The sequence below is a fragment of the Theobroma cacao genome, chromosome 8 (assembly GCF_053813885.1).
Source record: "Theobroma cacao isolate CCN51 chromosome 8, ASM5381388v1, whole genome shotgun sequence".
In the NCBI taxonomy this organism is placed as follows: domain Eukaryota; kingdom Viridiplantae; phylum Streptophyta; class Magnoliopsida; order Malvales; family Malvaceae; genus Theobroma; species Theobroma cacao.
In genome coordinates this window covers 4,700,590-4,723,052 of record NC_142646.1, presented here as the reverse complement: position 1 = coordinate 4,723,052, position 22,463 = coordinate 4,700,590, and the positions used below count along the sequence as shown (strand labels likewise).

General features: G+C 37.0%; 3 protein-coding genes across 4 annotated transcripts; all 3 read right to left on the bottom strand.

Annotated features, from left to right (window-relative positions):
• Positions 1 to 1,066: 1,066 nt before the first annotated feature.
• Positions 1,067 to 4,162, bottom strand: LOC18592051 (putative receptor protein kinase ZmPK1). The gene has a single exon (XM_007018537.3). It carries the CDS (start codon positions 3,815 to 3,817, stop codon positions 1,424 to 1,426), a length of 2,394 nt encoding a protein of 797 aa, XP_007018599.2. The 5' UTR covers positions 3,818 to 4,162; the 3' UTR covers positions 1,067 to 1,423.
• A 5,108-nt stretch (positions 4,163 to 9,270) lies between these two features.
• LOC18592049 (putative receptor protein kinase ZmPK1) lies at positions 9,271 to 11,676 on the bottom strand. Its single transcript, XM_007018535.3, has one exon. The coding sequence runs from the start codon at positions 11,674 to 11,676 to the stop codon at positions 9,271 to 9,273; it is 2,406 nt and encodes an 801-aa protein (XP_007018597.2).
• A 390-nt stretch (positions 11,677 to 12,066) lies between these two features.
• On the bottom strand, positions 12,067 to 16,628 carry LOC18592048 (protein MRG1-like). Of its 2 annotated transcripts, none has more exons than XM_007018530.3 (10): positions 16,291 to 16,626; positions 16,150 to 16,203; positions 16,049 to 16,062; positions 15,798 to 15,964; positions 15,669 to 15,709; positions 14,824 to 14,928; positions 14,622 to 14,701; positions 13,545 to 13,714; positions 12,829 to 12,913; positions 12,067 to 12,423 (listed from the first exon to the last, which is right to left on the bottom strand). In XM_007018530.3, the coding sequence occupies exons 1-10, from the start codon at positions 16,495 to 16,497 to the stop codon at positions 12,333 to 12,335; spliced, it is 1,014 nt and encodes a 337-aa protein (XP_007018592.1). In that variant the 5' UTR covers positions 16,498 to 16,626; the 3' UTR covers positions 12,067 to 12,332. The 2 variants fall into 2 exon arrangements, with proteins under 2 accessions (XP_007018592.1, XP_017981156.1); XM_018125667.2 differs by having other exon boundaries at positions 12,152 to 12,423; positions 13,545 to 13,726; positions 16,291 to 16,628.
• Between the last annotated feature and the right edge of the window lie 5,835 nt (positions 16,629 to 22,463).

Genomic DNA, 22,463 nt, shown 5'->3' with positions numbered 1-22,463 from the left:
GGTTTGGTTACTATAAAATCTTCTTTTTGCATAGTTTAGGCCAATCCAAAGTATATATTATAATACTCCATCCTTTTTGTCTTTTTCTGTATTTGAAAACAAAATCCAGTACCAGTATGCGTTCTAATTGAGTGGGCCCAGCCCATCAATTTGGGACCAATTAATTAATTCCTTGAAGTGAATTTGTTTGTTTCCCAGAAAGGCATTATATTTGTAATTTTTTTTATTATAGTTTTATAGTTATTTAATCACTATATAACGTAAGATTTCATATAAAATTTTGATAAATTTTACATAATCTATTATTATATTTAATTAATTAATTAATTATAATGCAATAATTGTGAAAAGCAAGACTTCCTCCTAAAGTATTACCTGATCTATTGTTGGGTAGAAAACTTTTGCCGAGAGAATCTTCTTATGATCTTGATAATTACTGTTCATGAAAGAAAAATCTAGAAATCAAAATCAAACATGTCGATAAATCCAACAACATGATGTCCAAAGAAGGTACTATTCAAGTTTCACCAAATAGACAAGTCATTGAAAGAATCAAATATTAGTTAGTTTAAGGAAGAATTCCTTTCTTGAATACATAAAGCATACATACTCAAATTTCTATGCTAGCCGCCCGCTTCCTGGAAGGAACTATTCGAGTAAACAATAATTAAGGCGCATTGTAGCTGTTGGTATGTTCAGAGAGAAGAACGGAGAACAATGATGACTTGTTGAATGAAGTGGAATACGACGATGGATCCCCTGCTGATTGAAAAATCGACAGCCATTTACAATTGAGGGATCTGTACTTGGCAGAAGAAAGAAATATATAAGTAGACAAAATCATGGATGAGACATGTCGGGTTAATGCGCTATCAACTCTAAAGCCATATTTAAATATATGTCATCTTCTTTATGGGAAGAGGATATTGACTTAGCAAATGAATCAACCCTGATATTAAAAGAAGATCATGTTGGCATTTGTATTATTTTGATCATGTTCTTTTTAAACAAATTGACTTAATTAATTTCGATTTTTTTGATACTGATGTTCTTGTATTCTATACAATTTTCTTAACTAAATTATAAACTTCAATTAAAATACAACTCAGTGGCCTAAAGAAAATTATAATACAATCTACCGATTGGTTACACAGCAGGTGAATACATTAACCTATGCACAACAACTCTTTCCTAGGTCACACCCTAGCTAGAGGGCGTGCAAGCCCTCTTTGAGAGTGTCCATGGCGGTAGAGAGAACGGACGTTACTCCTACTAGAGATTAACATTAACCGACATTACTCCCGATAATGGAGCCAATAAAGGAAAAAAGAAAGAAGTTGAGATAATTTATTTGTAGACCTAAAAGAGATTTATGATTTTGTTACCCACTGATTTGTTTAGCAAGAGATAATCCCTTGGTAGTTCAATGGCTTTCGTGACGAAGGAGCATCTCAACTACTTCACCCATGGTCGGTCTTACGTCTTTATCTTCCTGAACACATTGCAGCGCTACGGTAACCAGAATTAGCATCTCAGTCTCACAATATATCTCCTCCAGCGTGGGATCTATTATCTCATGCTTCCAAGCGTCAGTCTCTTGGGCTCTTGCCATGAGCTCTCTCACCCATGAAACTAAAGTTCTTTGCGCTTTTGAATTTTCATCATCGGTCACATGGGTTCGCATTGCGGGGCTTCTTCCAGTCACCAACTCCAATAGAACGATCCCATAGCTATAGACATCAACTTTGGAGGTGATGGGCAGATTGAACACCCACTCAGGTGCCATGTAGCCTCTGGTTCCTCGGATTTTTGAGACTTTTGAGTACTTAACGTCGCCTCTGTTTAACAGCCAAGACAGGCCAAAATCTGACACTTTAGGCTGGTATTTAGAGTCTATGAGAATGTTTTGAGGCTTTATGTCGCAATGGAGAACCCACTCCAAACATTCTTCGTGTAAATAAGCTAGGCCTCTTGCGGTTCCCACAGCAATCTCAAATCTCTTTTTCCAATCAAGTGTTTTAGAGGAGAGGTTTTCTGCCAATGATCCATGTTCCATGTACTCATACACCAAAAGCCTAAGCTTTCCCTCAGCACAATAGCCCCACATCTCTATTAAGTTCATGTGATTAAGCTTTCCAATGGTGTTTACTTCTGCTAGGAATTCAGCTTCTCCTTGGTTAGCGTCAATGAGCCTCTTGATTGCTGCAACTCGACCATCGGATAGTGTGGCTTTGTACACGATTCCTCCTGCACCTCTTCCAATCTCTTCTGAGAAACTATTTGTCGCCTTTTTAAGCTCAGCATAGCTGAATTTTCTGAAGCCAGTTGTAGCGAGATGGTAGCCTGCCACTGGGCTTGAATTGTCATGGGTTCTAATCAAGAAACACCATACGAAGAAAATGGTAAGAAACTCGAGTCCTCCGACTGCACAGGCCGACCAAAGGGCAAATTTTAATGACTCATTTTCGCGCCTTTTGGAATATTTTCGTTCCAGCGTCTGAGACTCGTTGGAGCATTCTAACTCGGAATCTTGAACAATGTTGCTGTAAAAGGGGACAGTAGCCTTGGGCACTTTCACGTAGAAATCAGCATTGAAATTTGGTGGGCGATGTCCATTCAACAATTGCGTCTTGGGATAACAATATGTACCATCTGGTTGATGGGCTTTAATAAATCTGAATTGGAAACCTTTGCAATCGCACAGCTGCGAGCATATTTTCTTGCAATCCTCTAAGGTGACATTAGGATACATGTTGTAATCATAACCATAGAATTCAACATGGCGGAGCTTCAGGAAACCAATCTCAGTTTGGTTACAAGAAAGATGATATACTGGCTTACAGCCAAGAGACCAATCAGTACGATTGGTCATCTTATAACCTGGAAGGCAAGAGCATTTCCTGCCAAAATTAGGAATATAAATGCATATGCTGTTTGGTCCACAACATCCATGAACCATGCATGGTTGAGGGAAGGCTTGCCATGAAACAACCCAAGTTTCTCCATCCTGGTTTAGACTATACAGTCGAATATTGCCATCAAAATCCATCTTCAACATTCTTGGAATCTTTGAGCCATAATCAGCTGACAAGAAGGTAAAATTGTCAGTTGAACTAAAATTGCCCATAGAATCCAGAACTGCAATTTTGCTATTATTGAACGTGGATCTGCCAGCTTCCCATCTCAAAAGCCATGGGCTTGGCCAGTAAACGCTTGAAAACTCAAGACCATCGTACACAAGGCAGAGGACATTATCAGGGTCGAAGTAAAGCTGAAAAAAACCCGAGGAGTAGTTTCCCTGGCTTCTTGATGAGATGAGCTTTGTGTACTCATTGAATGGTTGAAGAGGAAGCAGAGTATCCGTGGGTGAATCGTAGCTTTGCCACAAAATATTGCCTTCCAAGTTCCGCAAGACGAGATTGCCGCCATCTTCCAGTTTTAAATGGGTAGGGGACTGCGAGACGGTTTTCGTTTCCCAAACAGGGATACGACCCGCATCTTTTAAAACAAGATTACCTGATTTCAGTAGACAGAGCTTTGAGTATCTACCATTGACTGGTTGGTCCCGATTTGCCATCCAAACTATGGTGCAACTGTTAGCACTGCAAGATGGTTTGTTGAACCAAATCGCAAAGGAATAAGCATTCTGGCCAACGGGGTGGAACCCAGCACTAAAAGTGCCATTAGGTGAAGTCAAGACATCACCTGCAGTCTCCACCGACAGAGATGAGCCTACCCATAGACCATCAGAGGATGAAGATGAAAGTGGACAATATAAAGCCAAAGAGAAAACGAGTAGGATCAATGGTGTGGCCATGAACTTAGTGACGATTGAAGGCAGGGAAAGGCTTGGAAACTAAGAAGGCAGAGAAATGTGTGCAGATTTCATGTGAGTGAATGTAAACGGAGAGACTAGAGAGTGAAGAGCTCTATTCCAGGGCGGCTGACAGGAAACGGACTTACCCACCCAGAGCAATTTAAATTCAATTTGTTAGCGTGGCAAGCGATTTGACGGGAAAATTGGTTCTGCTATCTGATTTGTCAAAAGGGTTTCCTAGGATGAAATTGTAGAAGACATGACTGCCTTGTGTCATCAAATTCCTATGAAAATAGCCCAATACGTACTTCTACTCTGAATTTCTATATTCAGAATTATATTAAAGCTTAACTTACTGTTCATTTTGTGAAGGCCGACACCAGAAGACAAAAGCCATTGACTCTTAAGAAAACCATTTATGAGAAAAGAGAGGAAAAGTGGTCATGATACAACCACCGACACTCAGACCGTCTGAATGCATCCTCGTTTAGGGACCATCAATTAAACACAACAATATTTTATTAATTTATTAACATCAAGTGATCCACAGAGAGAAAATGGTGCAAATTCAATAAACCAGGCTGCTTATTAATGTAAATTTCTAGCATTGTCAGAGATAGTAGGTGGTGCTCCGCAACAATAACAAATACTTATAATTCAATAGGAGTTACAAGCTACCATAGTATTCTAGTACTTAATATTGATAGGTTGGTTACACTTGCTAAAACGTCTATTTTATGCACGGATTTACATGCTTGGAGACTTTAACGATTTGACTGATGGATTTTCTCTTTTCTAATACACAAATATTAGTGCAGGCAAAGTTAAAAAGAATCAGTTTCAACATAACGAAAAATATTGAAAGAAATTTTCAGTAGGAATTGAAAAACTTTATAATAATACATCTTTTTTTTTCTCTTATGAAAAATCAAGCAATTGATTGTGCGGAGTTTAATTGATAATAAGTGTAGTTTAGTATTCCGTGTGCTCTTACACATGGCATGCTTTTTATTGGCTCACAAACACATTATTAGTCGCGATTATGGGGTAATTTAATGTATAATTTCGATATCATTTGCAAAATTAATAAGTTGAATCAGTGCATGTATACAATATATAGAATATAGTTACTTACTGATATAGATACATGCAGCATATAAAAAACACATTTATTAACGTCTGCTAACTTACAATTTTCATAAGGAAGATTTAAAATTATAGTATGTGTTTTGCAATCTTACCTCTTCAAAGGAGTCCAAGACTTGCATTGCATGTATTCAATTACTGAATTAAATGTTTCTATTTTAATATTATGTATCTTTTTAATTTTTAGAATAAAGATATTTAAAGAGAAAAATGCTTGGAGATCAAGGAGAAAACGATTAATTAGAAGCAAGGGAAGCTTGAAATAAAAAAAGAGAAAAGGGTAAAAGATGTGGAGTTCATATGTATGGTATAAAGTCCATGTCAGTGTAATTTTTTTAAATAAAGACCAAGTTCATACCATAAATACAACACAGCATTCCACAGTATATATAGAGTATTTTGATAAGGCGTAAACCTAGCACCCTTCAATTTGTTCTTACATTTAATCTATTTTCTACAAAGTAATCTGAATAGAAAATATAATACGGTCAATTATGACTATCGTCCCCACGCCTTTGAAAATTTATATCTGCAATTTAAATCCAAGCAAAGTAAAGGAAAAAAAAAAAGAAATATCAAGAATGGCAACGGTACTGCATCTGATCCCAAAATATGTTGGAGATGGAATATTCAGCTAAGGCGTAACCCATTTAATTGGGAACTTAGTCAGTGGAGCAATTTCTTGGATGTCATCAAATCAATCCAGCGCCATCATTCTGCTCCTGATAAAGCCATTTGGAAGAAATCGACTAGTGGTACTTACACGCCTTCATCATTTGTCATCCATTGCCAGTCGAACATCTGGGCTTCCCAACCCCATTGGAGGCAGCTTTGGAAGGGACATGCCCCTCCAAAAATCGAAGTCTTCACATGGCAAGTCCTCCTCGGAAAAGTCGCTGTCAAGCATGAACTCTTCAAAAGGGGTTTGATTGATATTAATACTTCCTTTTGCACTCTTTGCAATGCTGAACTTGAGACCTCTTCTCATCTTTTCTTCACTTGCTCGGTTGCCTGGAACATCTGGATGCATAATTGCAGCCTCTGGGGACTTAGCTGGGTTCACCCAGGTGATGCCACTAGTTTCTTTGTTTCTTGGCAGAACAATAAACCACCCTACGGTTCTCCTGAAATATGGCACATGCTTTTCTTCTCTACCTTATGGTCAATTTGGCTTTGTAGAAATGAAATCCTCTTCCAAGGTAAACACCTTGATGTGAATCAGTTGCAAGACATTATCCTTGTCAGGTTAGCCCATTGGTGTAAGGGCAAATGGCCACCTAACCACATTCCAGCTTCTCACTTCCTTTTTGAACCTAGTAGAATCTGCATCAATAGTAGGAAATGCAAAACAAAAGTCGTCTGCAATTGGATGAGACCACCAACAGGTTCTTTTAAGCTGAATGTCGATGGTTCAGCCCTTGGGAAACCAGGGCCTGCAGGTATTAGGGGTGCCATTAGAGATCATGAAAGTTTCATTAAAGGGGTTTTTTCTACTCCCATTGGCATGGAGGACTCCAACTACGCTGAGTTTCTTGCTATCAAAGAGGGTCTCTCCTTCTTCTTTTCTTCACCTTGGGCCTCTAGCACTCTTCATGTTGAAAGTGACTCCAAAAATGCCATCACTTGGGCATCTGACCATAACTCGGTTCCGTGGCGCATGAAGCTTTTATCCAACAGTATTGAAGCGTTCAAAACAAGCTTCAAGGATCTTACTTTCACTCACATTAACAGAGAAGCAAACGCTTTGGCTGACGGGCTTGCAAAAGCTGGGGCTATCAGGTTCAATTGTTTTTCGAGTTTGTTCTAATCCTTTGATATGTTCTGGAAAATGAAGATGCTTTGTCTCTTTTCTGTTCACTTTGTTGGATTCGTGATTACCTAGGTTTAGTTTGAAATTTTTCTCTTTTTCTGTTGTGGCTTTCCTGTAAGTCATTCTTTTGAATTGTTCTTGGCAGTTTCTTTGCATTGCCTTTTCTGGCTTTGTTTTTATGATCACTTGCCATTCAAAAAAAAAAATGTTATATATCTGCTAATACGCTTATGATTTTAGCGAAGAATATGCTTCATTTTTTTGGTTGTTGAATGTTGATATCTATTTTCCATGGGAGCTATATAAATTGAAGCATTTTTAAAGAGAGAAAAGAAAATGAATACCAGTATTTATGACATAGGTACATAGAAAATCAGTTCGGACTAGAAATTGAACCCAGAAAAGACAAAACCAGTAAAAAGGAAAGGAAAGACCCATTTTGTGAAGCCTATGGGCGGTTCAGTTTGCTTCCTTAGTTGTGACTATCGTGACCCATCACCAGACAATTTCAGATCAGCCGTTAAAATGGAAAACAAAACATTGCTTACTGTTACTAGACTATGGCATGTGTGTTACACGCGAGCCTCTTTTTATTTGCTTTTTTCTTTCTCTTTTTTTTTCTTTTTTCTTATACTTTCCACGTGGCTAGAAGAAGTAGCCCATTTGAAGTTTCTTTTTAAGTATGTTATTAGATTATGACCCGTGCGATTGCACACGATCCCTTTTTATTTGTTTTTTTTCTCTTTTTCTATTTTTTTTTTCTATATTTTTCACGTGTTTAGAAGAGGAGCTTCCTTTTAAGTATGTTATAGATAGATTCTTGGAATTGTTAGAACACAACATTGCAAAATGGAGAATAATAGAATGGCTTCCAGATGTTTATTAGTAATTATTGCTTTTAAGATTTTATTTTTTTATTGTTAGTGTACGAAAGAGTTATAAATGATAAATTATGAAAATATAATGAAATTTGTAATTGGTTGTATTTTTAATTAATTAAATAAATTTTTCGAATATTTGAGATGTATAACAAAATTATCAAATTTGTATAGATTTTTCAGTAGTCAAATAGTATAGAAAAAGTTTGAAGAAACATTAGAGAAAAAGGATATGGATGTTGTTTTCTTATCCTTCTGAACCAAAAGAGTCCTAATATAAAAACAATTAAATATCTATTTTCTATGGCTGTCCCCGTCCAAACATATATTTGTGTATTTGTAGAGGCAAATCTCTCGACACAATTAATAATTACTTAACAATTATTTAATTAAAAAATTTAATTTAAAATTTTTTTACATAAAATATTGAAAAACGACCTATTTACATCCATATACAAGGAACTCTGAATTTATCATTCTCCAAGAGAGGAATAAGGTCCAAAAGAGGAGTATATAGCACTCTCGTTCCAAGTTTACAATCTTGAACTAAATTCTTGAGAAAATCAACACATTGATTGCATTCTCTGAGGATACAACGGATTTTTTTAACCCACCCTTTCTAAGTCAAAGAAATAGAACCTTGAATGAGAGTAGAGTATGGATGAGAAGCTTCCACTCCTGTCTTCAAGAAATGCACAATCAAAGTAATATCAAGTTAAATAACAATTTGATTTAGATCCATGGATTTGGCCAAAAAACCTACCCTAATGCCCCAAAGCTCTGCCATCAAACTATCCGTTACACCAATGCTGGATATGTATCTACCAAGCCATTCTCTTTCACTATTACGTATGAATCTACTTGCAGAAGCACATTCCCAACTAGACTTGACAACCCCATCTGTATTAATAATAGAGTAACTCATGTCTAGTGGTTGCCACTTAACCCACCGAGTTACATAAGTAGCGAGACTTTTCTTTTTCAAAGCTCTGCCAACCTCTTTGGCTATCATTCTTGCACCACTCCGTATTTAAACTTGAGGAGTCGAGTCTAACAACATGCTGAAAAATGCAACTATTTTAACTCTTTCAAATGGAAATAATTTATTATTTAATCAATTACAATTATACCAAGCGTCGAGTGTTCTTATTAAATAATAATATATTAATTTAATTAAATTACAGTATCAATCAAAATTTAAAAAGTCTAATCATGGTTCACTTTACGCCTTAACCCATTTTAATCCAATTACTAAAAATTCATACTTCTCTTTATTTTAAAAAACAGCCTTTTATTTGTTTATTCTAATGTAATTTACACTTATTATTGATAAAAATATCTAATAAAAATTACGGAGAAAGATAAATAAAAATCTAAGACAATGATTTATTTATTTAAGTTATACGTATGGAATCAACAACTTGTTAACAGAGAAATAAAGACTATAATAGCAATAAGTTCCTGCATTTGAAGAAAAGAACTTGACGTTCGAACATGCAGAATCGGAAAATTACACTAACTGAATGCTGAAAATAGGTGTAGCAGCTTCAATTATTCCTGGATTACCGCTAATGGTTATGGGCACTAAACTAATGCAAGGATTTGCAAATAAAGTGCTGCTAGTTTTCATTTTCTCTGTGATGAAGAAGCCTCTCGACCACTTGACTCATGGTGGGCCTTGCATCTCTGTCTTCCTGGACGCAATGAAGAGCCACTTCAACCAGAGTTTCCATCTTTTGATCGTCATAATTGCCTTCCAACATGGGGTCTACTATTTCTGTTATCCACGATTCCATTGAATTTGATTCTTTCTTCTTTTCCTTGACCCAATTTACTGACCTGTATTCCATCTCCCTTTCAGCAATACTATGTACGAACTGGATCCCTTTTGTTGGGCTCAATCCCGTCACCATTTCCAACACAACGATGCCGTAGCTGTAAACATCTACTTTGGATGTAATGGGACGGTTGAAAACCCACTCCGGAGCCATGTATCCTCGAGTTCCTCTAATCTTTGAGAAGCTAGAATTGTAAAGCTTACCTCTGTCAAGGAGCTTAGATAGGCCGAAATCCGACACCTTGGGTTGGTAGCCGGAGTCCAGAAGTATGTTTGGGGGCTTTACATCACAATGCAAGACCCACTCCAAGCACTCATCATGTAGGTAAGCTAGGCCTTTTGCAGTGCCCAAGGCGATAGCATACCTCTTTTGCCAGTCAAGTTCATGGGAAGAGAGGTTTTCTGCTAAGGATCCATGCTCCATGTACTCATAAACTAGGAGCCTGTGCTTTTTCTCTGCGCAAAATCCCCACATTTCAATCAAGTTCATGTGATTAAGCTTCCCGATGGTGTTTACTTCTGCAAGGAACTCAGCTTCTCCTTGATTTGCTTCATTCAGTCGCTTGACTGCAGCAACTCTACCATCAGGTAGCATGCCTTTGTACACAGTACCTACCCCTCCTCTTCCAATTTCTTCATTGAAGTTTTGCGTTGCCTCTTTTAGCTCGTCATATGTGAATCTCTTGAACCCAGCTGCTGCGAGAAGGTAGCCTTGTTGAGCTACAATATTCTTCTCTTGACTGGCACTAGTTAACCACCAAACCAAAATGATGGAAATAATCTCAACTCCTCCCAATGCACTTGCAAACCAGAGCATAAACTTCACTATCCCATTTTCTAGGCTCTTAGCATAACTTCTTTCCAGCATAATAGTATCATTTCTGGGGCAATCTAAACTGATTGCCTTGAAAGGCTTTTTGTTGTTGTACGAGATATATGCTTTGGGCAGCTTTATATAGATATCTCCATCGAAGCCAGGTGTTTGCTGCCCATTACGCAATTGCCCCTTAGGGAAACAACTATAGAAACCATTACCATTGAATTTATATTGAAAACCTTTACAGTTGACCGTCTGCAAGCATATAGCTTCACACTCCTTTAAGGTTTTATTGTTAAAACTTGAAATATCATAGCCATAAAATTCAGCATTACGAAGATGGATAAAACTAAACTCACTAGCATTGACGGAAACGTCGAATTCTGGTTTACAACCATAAGACCAATCTGTTTGGTTCTTCACCTTGTATCCTTCAGGGCAAGAGCATTTCCTCCCAGTACTCGGAGCGTAGCCACAGAGACTATTTTCCCCACAAAGGCCATGAATCGTGCATGGCTGACTTATAGCTTGCCATGAAACAACCCATGTTTCATCCCTTTCTTCTCTGCTGTACAATCGAAGGTTACCATCAACATCAATGGTCAATCTTCTCTGGATCCAACTTGCACCATAATCCGCAGACCTAAAAATTAAGTCATCACTTGAACTAAAATTGCCTAGGGAGTCGATCATCGCATTTCTGCTACTGTTGTATGTGGATCTTCCTGCTTCCCAGCTAACAAGCCACGAACCAGGCCAATAAACGCTTGAAATATCAGGACCATCAAAAAGGAGACGGAGAACATTATCATCATCGAAAAACAGCTTAAAGAAACCAGAGGAATAGTTGGCTTTTCTTCTTTTCGAGACAAGTGCTGTGTATCTGGTGAGTGATTGTAGAGGAAGAAGGGTATCTGTAGGGGAATCAAAGCTCTGCCATAAAATAGTACCCTGGGAATTACTCAGAAGAAGATTACCGTAGTCATTGACCTGCAACTGCACCGGGGACAGCGAAGCGGTGTCTGTGGCCCAAACATTGAGCTGAGCAGCATCAGTTAGGATAACGTTACCGGTTCCTAACAGCGACAGCTTTGAGCGCCTTCCGTTAACTGGTTGGTCACGATTGGCCATCCAAACGACGGTGCAGTTATGAACAACGCAAGTTGGTTTGCTGAACCATATTGCAAAAGCATAAGCATTGTCGCCAACAGGGAAAAAGCCAGCTGAGAAAGTGCCATTTGGTGACACTAAAATATCGCTGGGATTCTCCACGGAAAGAGATGATCCTCCGCTCAATTTTTGATATGTTGCAGATGACAATGGAGGTAATAATATCAAAGACAAAACAACTGAAAAACATAGGGAACTCATGTGGAGCTTCATGGTGGAAGGTAATGCAGGAGACGGTTAGGCTTTGCCATTAAGCAGCTTAAAAAGACCCGGCTGTCAAAATCTTCAGCCAAAAAGCTCATTACATTCAACTTTGAGACAAACTTGATAATCTCGAAGAAACCAGAGTTGGTCATTTCTTTCCTTTCAACCGGTCTACAAGGAAAAGATACCGCACAAAAGTATTCTCACCCCACGTTTTAAAATAAACAGGTTAAAATGTGAACGGAATAAATTGAGGGGAAACTGCACTTCAGTGCTACAGTTTTAGTTGTTATAAGGTTATACTTAGTGGAAAAGATTGTAGTATGTTTCTAGATTTCACTTGATTTAATACCAGTTTATTGAACTAAACAGTAAAACGCGAAATAAGCTTCAATAGTTTGTCAGGCAATTTAGCACGGCCAACATACTTCGTCCACGTTCTCTACACAACTCAATCGACAGGACAAGCAAATGAGCTTTAACTGTAGAATCTCGTACAACTTTATACATACAAACTGTTCTTAAAGGCAATACAAACATCTCAATTTTCAAAAAAAATTTCTAGCCTATATAAGAGGGTAGATTTAATAGTAGGAAGGATCTACCAACCACTCTTTGGTGTATGTACAAAGGGTTGGCAAACGGGTCTGAATTTAATTATCTTGTTTATTGGTGCTCGTCTCAACATCTTCTGCAACATGGTAAGTGGAGAGAAATAATGTATTCTGATTCTTCTGCAGGAACCTGCAATGAGAAGACATCATCTAGACCTATCAGCAGAGTTTGATAATAAGAAAATGTCATCATTTGAAAGGAAGATTAACGGATCAACTGGGTTATGCAAGAATAGTGCGCTTCAAAGGAAATACTTAGGCGTAAAGACCCCTATAAATGTAGACGAAATGATAATTTCCAAACTAGACTTGGCCTTGTAGTTCAAAGATAACAAACAACATTGACTTTTGACATCAACTTGAGTTGGAACTTGGAATAATAGATTTCTTAGAAATTGGTCGAAAGGAAAGGAACCCGGGGCTTGACCCCAATAGTGGGTGGACTTCCCGCAGCGAAAGAAAAAGGAAAGAGACACATGACAGAACACCAGTTCTTTGAAGAGCTAAATAACCAGAATAAAGGTAGAGTTCACACTTGAGAAAGTCGACTAATTTTTGCTGCAACTCCAACAATGTCTCCTCTTCAATGTCTGCACGCACCAATAATTCAGGCAACTTGACTGCAAATACCAGACAGTAAGTTAGCAGAATCAACTTCGTAATACGAAGCCTTTTGCATGACAAAATTCTTTACAGTTTCGGGACTAGCATTATAATAAAAAATTTACTGAAAATACCAGGCATAAGCTGCAATAATTGCAATACACATGCACGCCATAATTAGACATGCCAACAGATGGAAAGATGAGCCCAGAACAGTTTGTCAAAGGCAAGATTTATTAGCACATAACCATGTGTATAACATTATAGCATACATTGAACCCCACAAAAAAGTTATAGCACCACATTATACTCAGATGAATGGTTAATTTGCTTGCAAGGAAACTAAATATAGTGGAGGATATTTTGTAAGAAGTATAAGTATTCAACCTTTTCAACAAAAGATGCATACAATCCTCAAAATGTGATAAATTATTTGGTATATTCTCTAATATCATCTGAAAAATGCCAGAGTCTGAAAGAATTGTTTGGTTTACTCTTCCAAGCTTCAGCTCAAATTACAAAGAATTGTCATAGTAGGGAAAGATTTCTGAATTAGCAAGTACAATTCCTGTCTATATGTACTATTAAAGTGCATGATGTTTCTTTGTGAAAGTTAGTCACTTTTCTAACAGAGAAGGATGAACATACCAAAGAGACGCAGCAGATGTTCGGCACCATATACTGTGGATGGACAGATGTCCTCTGTAATGGTATCATCATATTGTTGACGCTCACTTTTGTACAAAAGCATCACGGGCAATGCTTTGTTAAAGTAAACACGTATCCCTTTAAAAATTTCTTGAACTGAATCTGTTACGCTACATGCATTACTTTTTTCATGTTAACTATTAGAAAACTAAAAATATCTAGCCAAGAAAATAGAAATCAATACTCAACAAAATTAAATTAATTTATCAAAATTCAAAGGCATTAATTAAGAGTAAAGATAGGATGCACTTCACTCATAACTCAGAAAGGTATTCTCATTCCCAAATCCCAAGCCCCATCCTACCTTTTTTTTTTTCTCACATTTCAACGACTTTTCCCAACTTCCACTTGGATAATTCTGCAGTATCCTTTTACGGTCCAGGCCAAAAAGGCTAAAAGCCTAAAACTAGCAATCTAATAAATGGCATGAATAAATCCAAGTATTTTGCATTAATAAGCCTGCTCAGATTGCTTTCCTAGTATGTTTTATCATAACGGTATTTCAAGGTGAATGCCAATAATGCCATGCAGATTTTTTGGACCATCCAGGTCATGAAACAGTTACTTGATGATATGTGGTGCACAAGAGTGCTTCAACTTTTCTCTAAAGCATGGTTCAAAACTAACTAAAACAGCATTTAAATTAATGAAAGATTGTGTTAACAATATATCAAGGAAGTCAAACACTAGAACAGATTTTGTGGAAAAAATATGAAGAAACAAAATTACCAAAATCATTGCACATTAAAAATTTGGGTGAACGGTGCAAAAATAGATAATTTCAAACTATTACATGCTGTTAACAATCTTAAAATTTTTGTAGGAAGGTAGATGAATGACCTTTTTTTTAGAAATAATAAAAGACTTCCCTTTCCAAAGAATAAGATCACAATATATTTTTGAGTTAATAAACAGTTTTCCATCTAGCTGACCATTACAGGAGCTGGCTGAGTTGCAGTAACATGAATGCTGCAAGTCAAGGTAAAAAGATGACAACAGGGCAGGGCAAGAACTTACGTGCCATCTTTCTTAGATCTGTAATCAAGATACATCTTCAATATGTCTTCCACAGTTGGAATACGTGGAAGTTTAACAAGCTGCAACAGAAGATATCAATCAACTTTTGATGATCAGCCATAATTAACACTGCAAAAGAAAGGCTCTAAATGGAAACAAAAGGAAAAATGCAGAAAAATCCAAACTATGAGGATATAGATACCTTTCCCAAATGAGTAATAAATTCACAATCATTAACTAGTTGCTTCCTCAGAGTTAGTGGAAGTTGAATGCTCACAATCTTTTCTGAAGGTACAGCACTCTTCTCCTAAAAGTTGAAAACAAGTGGTAAGTTTTGTTCTTTTTTTTTTGCTTTCGATAACTAAAAATCAACAGACTAAGTTGAACAAGAAACCTCTTCAATGAAAGTTCAAAATTCTAACTGTTTGCCGTCCTGTCAAGGATGTCTTTAGTTTATTTTGCTACTAACATAGTTTCACAACGAATATCAACTAACAAAATTTCCAACCAAATGAATCAACAGACAAAGCATAGAAACATGCCAAGGCAATTATATAAAGACACATGGGATGTTCACAAGCTCCTCAGAAGGTTCAGCACTCTTCTACTAAAAGTTGACAATCAAAAAACTAAGATTTTATTCTTCTTTTACCTTTTTGATAAATGAAAATCAACAGAAGATGTTGAACAAGAAACATCCACAATAAAGCTCATAATTCTAACTGGTTGCATGTACTGTCAAGAATGTTGTTAGCTTATTTTGCTACTAATATTTTCCCAACAAGTATTAATTAACGAAGTTTCCAACCAAAGGAAATTTCCTTCTTGATAAATAAAAACCTAGGGACTAAGTTGAACATGAAACCTCCACAATGAAAGTTCAAAATTTTAACTATTTGAGCATCCTGTAAAGGATGTCGTTAGCTTGTTTTGCTAATAACATATTTCCCAATGAAAATCAATTAACGAAATTCCAACCAAATGAATCAACAGACACGGCATAGAAGAAACAAGGGAAGGTATTCATATAGAGACACATGGGAAAACCTTGCTAATAGAATCGTTCTTTCGCTTTTTCCCCCTACCACCTGCAAAGACAAAGATGTGTTAAAACCCCTGGAAACAGATTAATGAGACAGTTTATTTCATTTGACATACAAAAAAATTAGAATTAACCTTTGGGGTGTTTCAGTTTAAAATGAAACACACGCCCAGTTCCTCTCTTAGAGGTATGAAATTCAACCTTCTTTTCTTCCGCCAGTGTCTTGTTAAGCGCTTCCTGTTTCTGTCGATTTTCTTCTGTAAATTTCATTAACCTATCCACAGCTACCCATTCATCCCAGCTGTAAAAGGAAACAAATCTCAACAATTTAAATTAAAATAAAAAATATATATCGTAATTTCACCAGAGAAGAAAATGCACTTACTTTTTATTCCACCCCTGCAAAACAAACAAATTGATAACCACATCATCAATTTTAAGTGAAAAATGTGAAATGAAATGAAGATTTAAAATTTTTATACTTACAAGATAATGAACGAAATAATGCCAGCCGTTGCTCCGGTTATCAAATTTTAAGACCTGCCAAGCAAAGCGATGAGTAAAGTGTAAACTTTTAATCGGGTACAGGAAAAGAAAGGAAGAGAAAGGAAAGAAGTTATTTTTTACTTTGGCTTCGTAAATGCGCAGGTTATGGAAAGCGAGGACTTTTTCGCCTTCTCTGAAAGGGCCGGTATCGTAGCGCTTACGGAATTCCTCATCAGTTTCCGTTTCGGAGTCGGTGTCGGAATCGGAGTCGGTCTTGGTGGCGGTGTCGTTGTCGGACTCGGTGGCCGAATCGTCGTCGTCGTTCAAGGCAGTGTTTGAGCTTCCCATTTTGGGGGTGGGGAAGGGAGGGATTTCGGTGCACGGGTTTTAATTATCGGGTTATTGGCCGTTATGGGTGGTTCCTTTTATCTTTCTTATTCGGTCTTTAACCGTGAATTATTATTTCCGGTGAGGATAGAATAAATTCAAATTGGGGAAATTTTCTACTTTTCTTGGGCTTTTTTACTGTATAAAATTTTTCCTTGGCCTATGTAAATTGTAAGGCTGTGGGGTAACAACATGCGGCGCTTAACAGTTACGAGATAATTTGCTGTCCGCCTGTGGCAAATCTAAATTTGGGCTTTTAGGCCCAAAACAACTCCCACTGGGCTTTGATCATTAACCCCTTACGCCCCCTTTAATTGTCTCAATTACATAATAAATTAAATGCTACTTACTAATATTTGAAGTGACAAAATAAAGAATTTATGTATATTTTTTGACAATGTAAACAATCCTACAATCTAACTAACTAACTAACTAACTAATATACATAGGCACGCAAATATCAAGAATATTCGGTTCTCTCCATAAAATTCAAGTGAGAATGTTTTGATCCTGAGTAGGCTCTGCTTCAAACTTTAAACAATTATGATCACGATTAGGGCCATATGCAAAAGATAATAGCTAACTTACATGAGTAGTGCAGGTTGGGTTTCTCGATGTCTTTTTCTGGTATGCACTCTGACTGAACAATACGGAAGCAGCTACCAAGCATAGTTATGGTCCACAGTCCGCACCCGCTCGGAAGCAGTCTTACTCTCTCTGCTTAGATTCTCCCTTACTTCGGCAAACCTGCATGATTTTTGCTCTTTCATCAGTGGCAAAAATTAAACATCTACAGTGTCGAACGTTGAATAAGCTGCATGTTCATAGATTAATTGAGGTAAATGCAGGCATTTGTATATTTTAGGTGGCTCCGTATCTTGGTTGATTCGAAACATATTGATCGGGCAATTGATGACAAATTCCCGAATGACATTATATGAAAGAGTTAACCGCTCGTGCACAGTGCAGAAAGTTAATAATTCATTGTGCCTCGGCCACTGTAATTTTCCGCATGCAGAGTTCCTTTGGAAGATATCATTGCACGGCAAAATGTCTCTCTTTTCTCTCTCACAGCGACAGAGTTTGGAAAGTAAATAAAAAAGGAAAGTTTTTACCACGAATAAAATTAATAATTGAATGAAGAATAGCAAAACTGTCGTACAGATCTCAGAACCACAAAAAGTTAGACATGGCGGACTCGCTATCGACTTATTAACCCCACAAAGAATTGCTACTAATTGCCTGCAACACCCCTAAACATACTGAAGACATTACAAAAGAATGACCACAATAGCAATGATAGCTAACAAAATTGAACAAAACAAATAAAAATATTAATAATGAATTCGTTTTAATGAAGACGCCAAAGAATCATTAGAGCGGTTGCAGGCTTTGCATAAGAGACGCTAGCTTAATGTCCACCGCCACCGGGACTTGGACCTGAGTAGGTGAAAGCATTAGTAAATGCATGACCATTTCCTCCTGGACTTGGACCTCCGGTCTTGATTCCTTCAAGGTTCAAACCATCCAAGAAAACTTCGATCTCCTTGGTTATAGAGCTGCCTGCGCCCGGCTCTGCATCATTGAGAGGACGAGCCTCAGAAGTGAAAAGCAACGATGATAGAAGAAGAACGAGGACAAAGAAGAAAGACTTGACGTTTCCGGCCATCGGGATTTGGGATTCGGTAGCAAAGGCTTTGGTTTGTTACTTTTTGTTTTTCTTAGCTAGGTGAGCTAAAACTTGTTGTTGATGGGAAATTCTGTGTTATCTGTTTGATACAAAAAGGTCCATACTGATACCTATATATAGTAATTCATGTGGCTTGTAACAGTGCTAAAACTGATGAAAGCTCCTGAGAGTCTGAGATCTTAGTTTGACCATACGAAAAAGGCTTGTGGCCAATTCAAACACGTGAGAGCTGGTAGGGGTTTGCCGCCAACTTTCCTTTATAATGCAAGGAATGAGGTCATAAGTCAACGGATTAAATTCATCAATAGCCCTGTAAAAGTTTACGAACATTGATCTCATTGTTTACTAATTAATTAGGTAATTAGACTTGCTTGGAAATTACGAGAAAATGTTTCTTTTCTTTCCACTGAGAGCTTTTGCGAATTACCGCCCGCCTATGGCCTGCGTAATTGCCTGCGTAATTGCCTGCGTAACGTAACATTCTTCCAAGAAAACCAGGTGCGGGACCCGAGTTCACAAATCATAAGCAGAAAATGCACAAGTGAATGAGCTATAAGCTAGCATCACCACACGGATGTGACAGGCCCGGTAAAAAGAAATGAATTAATGTATAAAATATAAGTTGATGTGGCAATGGAATCCGAGTCATGACTCATGAAGAGAAACTTCATGTTCACTTGATCATTGAAATAAAGTTACAGTACATGGGATGTTATTGAAGGAATCAATGATGCACTGTGTTTTTTTCCTTTCATTTTCACTAGTACGTTCACATCATACAGTTATCAGATTTAGCCTGCGGGGAATTATAATTTCTTATAGTTGAAAATCAATGAAAGGGTAAAATGAAAAAAAAAAATGAGAGTGAGATTAAATGCCCCGACTTAATACTGTTGACATCCAAGACTCCTTGGTCTTTTTGACGAGGCCTGATTTGGTCTGTAATGCATAAGAGATTACTTAATTTTATTGAAGGAAAATGCTAAAGAATTAAGCTGTGTAGTCCGCACTGAAATACAAAAACATTGTTAGGATAGTTTTGAATTGTGATTTAATTAGGATTGTTTAATTCTAATTAAATTAGTATACCTTATAAAATACTCTTTAAATGTAGTTAGACTAGAATAACAATTTCTAATTCTATTAGGATAAGATTCTTAATTTTATTAGGATAAAGTTATTGTATTTGGTACCATAAAAGGACCCTATAGGTTAATAAATAATCATAACTTAAATTTAGAGAGAGTGATTTAGGTGTACGTGGGATAATGGTTATAAGTTTGAGACTGTTCTCGTAATCTCCTGATTTTTCTCTTAGTGAATTTTTCTCTGTTATTGTGCCCGTGGACGTAGGTTATCAAAAGACCGAACCACGTAAATTTTTGTGTTCTTGTGGGTGTGCTTGATTTCTTTCTTTCTTTATTTTATTGATTGGGTTATATCTTGAGCAATTCTTTAGAGATAATTTCGTAATTTCTCAACAATTGCTAATGAAGTAGACAATACGGTTTACTTCTCTTCATTCTCCAAACGAATTTTTTCCCAGATTAAATAGCATTAGTGCATTCCTAATATTGGTTGTGGTTAGGTATAAGGCGAAGTTGAAATATCTAACAAAATTGAGGGAAAGTCAAAAAATGTCAAAGTGTCCACGTTAGATATCCAAAGTTTGCTCCTTTATCACTGGTTAATTTCGTAGAAGGGAGAAAAATTAGAAATAAGGAAAAGAAAAAAGACTTTCATGTACAGTATGTTTCCCCTGTTCATTGTCGCATGATCTCATACCCCCGATGTAACAATTAACACAATGCTTTGACTCAAACACACACACACACGAAATACGTTCGAAATGTTCATCTGGTGGTCTCAAACAGTCTGGAAATTAGATTTTTTTTTTTGGTAAGCATCAGGAAATTAGACTTTGACAAACCATCTTCTAAGTTCTAATGCGCACGTTTTCATCCTTTGGATCCTGCAAAGAAATTTCATTTCATGGTTGGAGTTCTTTGGAAATCATAGCAAAAATGAAATCAATATGTCACTAGTGACATAAGAAGTTGCCAAATGTTCCATTTCCTGCCGCCTCCACCACTCCCCTCGGAAAAGTTGGGTTTCAAAGTTCCTGGTTTCAGCACAGAATGAAAAAGTTGGTCAAATTACAACCATAACGTCCACAATTTCATATTGAAAAATCTGATATTAAGAATTTGTGAGAAGTTATTACGGTATATAGGTAGATACTTAAATTTATATTTACAAAATATTTTTTTGTAAATAAAATCGAAATGTTGCTACTTCTGAAAGCCTTTATGTGGAAGAACTGGAAAAGAAATACCATGAACCAAAATCCCATCCTACAATCACTTCTTGGATACTAATTTTCATGTTGCCATGCAACAACATCACTAAAAATATGAGAAATTCTCAAGCCCGAAATTGGTTTAAAAACTTTTTCCGTAATTTTTCCTCTTCTTTTTTCTTACCAAGCAAAACGTTTACTACATATTATACAAAGATCCCTATATAAATTCAAGCTCCACCCACGACTTTCAGGGTGTAAGTTAAAACAATCGCTGGTGCACTGCCACCAATTGCCAAGAAATAAATTTCAATTTTTTAATTAACTTGTTTTTGTTAATGTTGTATTTGGAATTGATGGTTCACTTTCAGAAGGTTTGTCTCCCTAACTAAAAGGTAAAAGTGAAGGCTGTTACAATTTTATTATGAAAAAATTAGGACGAAGGGGATTGGCTATCTGCACGCAGACCCAGATCATCGCGCCGCGCCACACCATAAAGGCTACTTGCCATTTGCCAAGAAATAAACAATTAGTTCAAGGCTTAAAGCCTCTTAAGTTCATTCTTGAACTGGACGGATGGGCTGGCCAACTAACGCGAGCCCTGGTTCAGTCAGTGGGCGTCAAGTTTTATTACCCCCTTTTTTTTTTTTAATTTACATAATTGTAGTAATACGTTAAGATTTAAACAAGCACAGGTTACCTAAACTCAATGCTTGTTCACTTTATTGCTTTCTTTTAAGTTGGGCTGTATGTGGTGAATAAGATTTCTTTGCATCCATCTCTTTGTTCTTTCTTGTTCCGTACATACATTTTTGTCACGTGTAGTTGAATACGAGTTGTGTTAACTCTATTAACATTAATGAAATAGTAATATTAATTCTGTTAACGATAATAACCCAATACAGTTTGGTTTCTTGAATATGTAATAGTAATCGAAGTACGAGGCAAGAACGTAACATTAACGTGAGTATGGGTAGGGAGCGGGCACAACTCGCAGGGCAGAACAATTCTTTTCTGTAGGTTGTAACTAAACTGAATTCAAACTGGCATGTGTTCAATTTGATTTAAGTATTTTTCTTGAATGTAGACTTGATTTTAATTAACCTGACGTTAAGCTTGAAATTAAATTGGCTCGTTGTAAGATCATATTGGCCTACTAAATTGGAATTGAGATTCAACTTGATTTCGCTTTGATTAGTATGCCAAGCTTGTACCAATTCATGTTCAAGCTTATTTAAAACTTATCAAGCCCAGATTAAACATCCATATAAAACTTAAATCAATATCAAATGCAAACTTGCTTTCACAAAATTAACCCAAGCTCAACCACCGTAGGTTAAGCTCAGCTTCATTATAGTCCTTCATAAAAATGGAACAGAGGAATAAATGATGCCAGCCAATTTTCCTCTTCTCTCTATCCGATGTTCAGTGTTGTCTTTTTCAAAGAAGATTACAAAACTAGTATTAAACTTGCGAAACAAGTTCAGTTGGCTCAAGTCAAGTCCACATGCCTCCACTTGATAGCTAGAACTTAAGGGCTGAGCTTGCTTGAAGCATTAAATCACATTACTCATTCCAACTACGCAGGAGAAAATGACAAAAACACCGGTCCCATTCCTATACCGGCAATTTGGCTTTCAAAGATAGGAACTCCTCCTCGCATGCAACCCCGCTAGTAGTGACAATTTCGCAGTCTAACAGGTAACTAACCCAGTTCTTTTCCCTGACATGCAGGCAAAACCAAGCTGAAAGCCTGAAATTAGTTCCCGGAAACCAGAGGAAATAAATTGTGATCGGGGATATAAAATCCCTCTTTAATTATTAGCCAAGAAATCGACTGGGGCTTTGATGCTAAGGCAAGATACTTCAGGGGAACAGGACTAAGAATGCGACAATGTCATTCTCTCAGGTACTTTGGCTCATACGGAATACAGATCT

Bases quoted from the DNA above. Each gene is read 5' to 3' on its own strand.
- LOC18592051 (XM_007018537.3), bottom strand. From the start codon at position 3,817: ATGGCCACACCATTGATCCTACTCGTTTTCTCTTTGGCTTTATATTGT.
- LOC18592049 (XM_007018535.3), bottom strand. From the start codon at position 11,676: ATGAGTTCCCTATGTTTTTCAGTTGTTTTGTCTTTGATATTATTACCT.
- LOC18592048 (XM_018125667.2), bottom strand. From the start codon at position 16,497: ATGGGAAGCTCAAACACTGCCTTGAACGACGACGACGATTCGGCCACC. The intron at 12,914-13,544 runs GTATGTTCATCC...TGGTATTTGCAG, and splicing joins ACATCTGCTGCGTCTCTTTG to TCAAGTTGCCTGAATTATTG. The intron at 12,424-12,828 runs GTGTGAACTCTA...TTCTCATTGCAG, and splicing joins AAATTAGTCGACTTTCTCAA to GTTCCTGCAGAAGAATCAGA.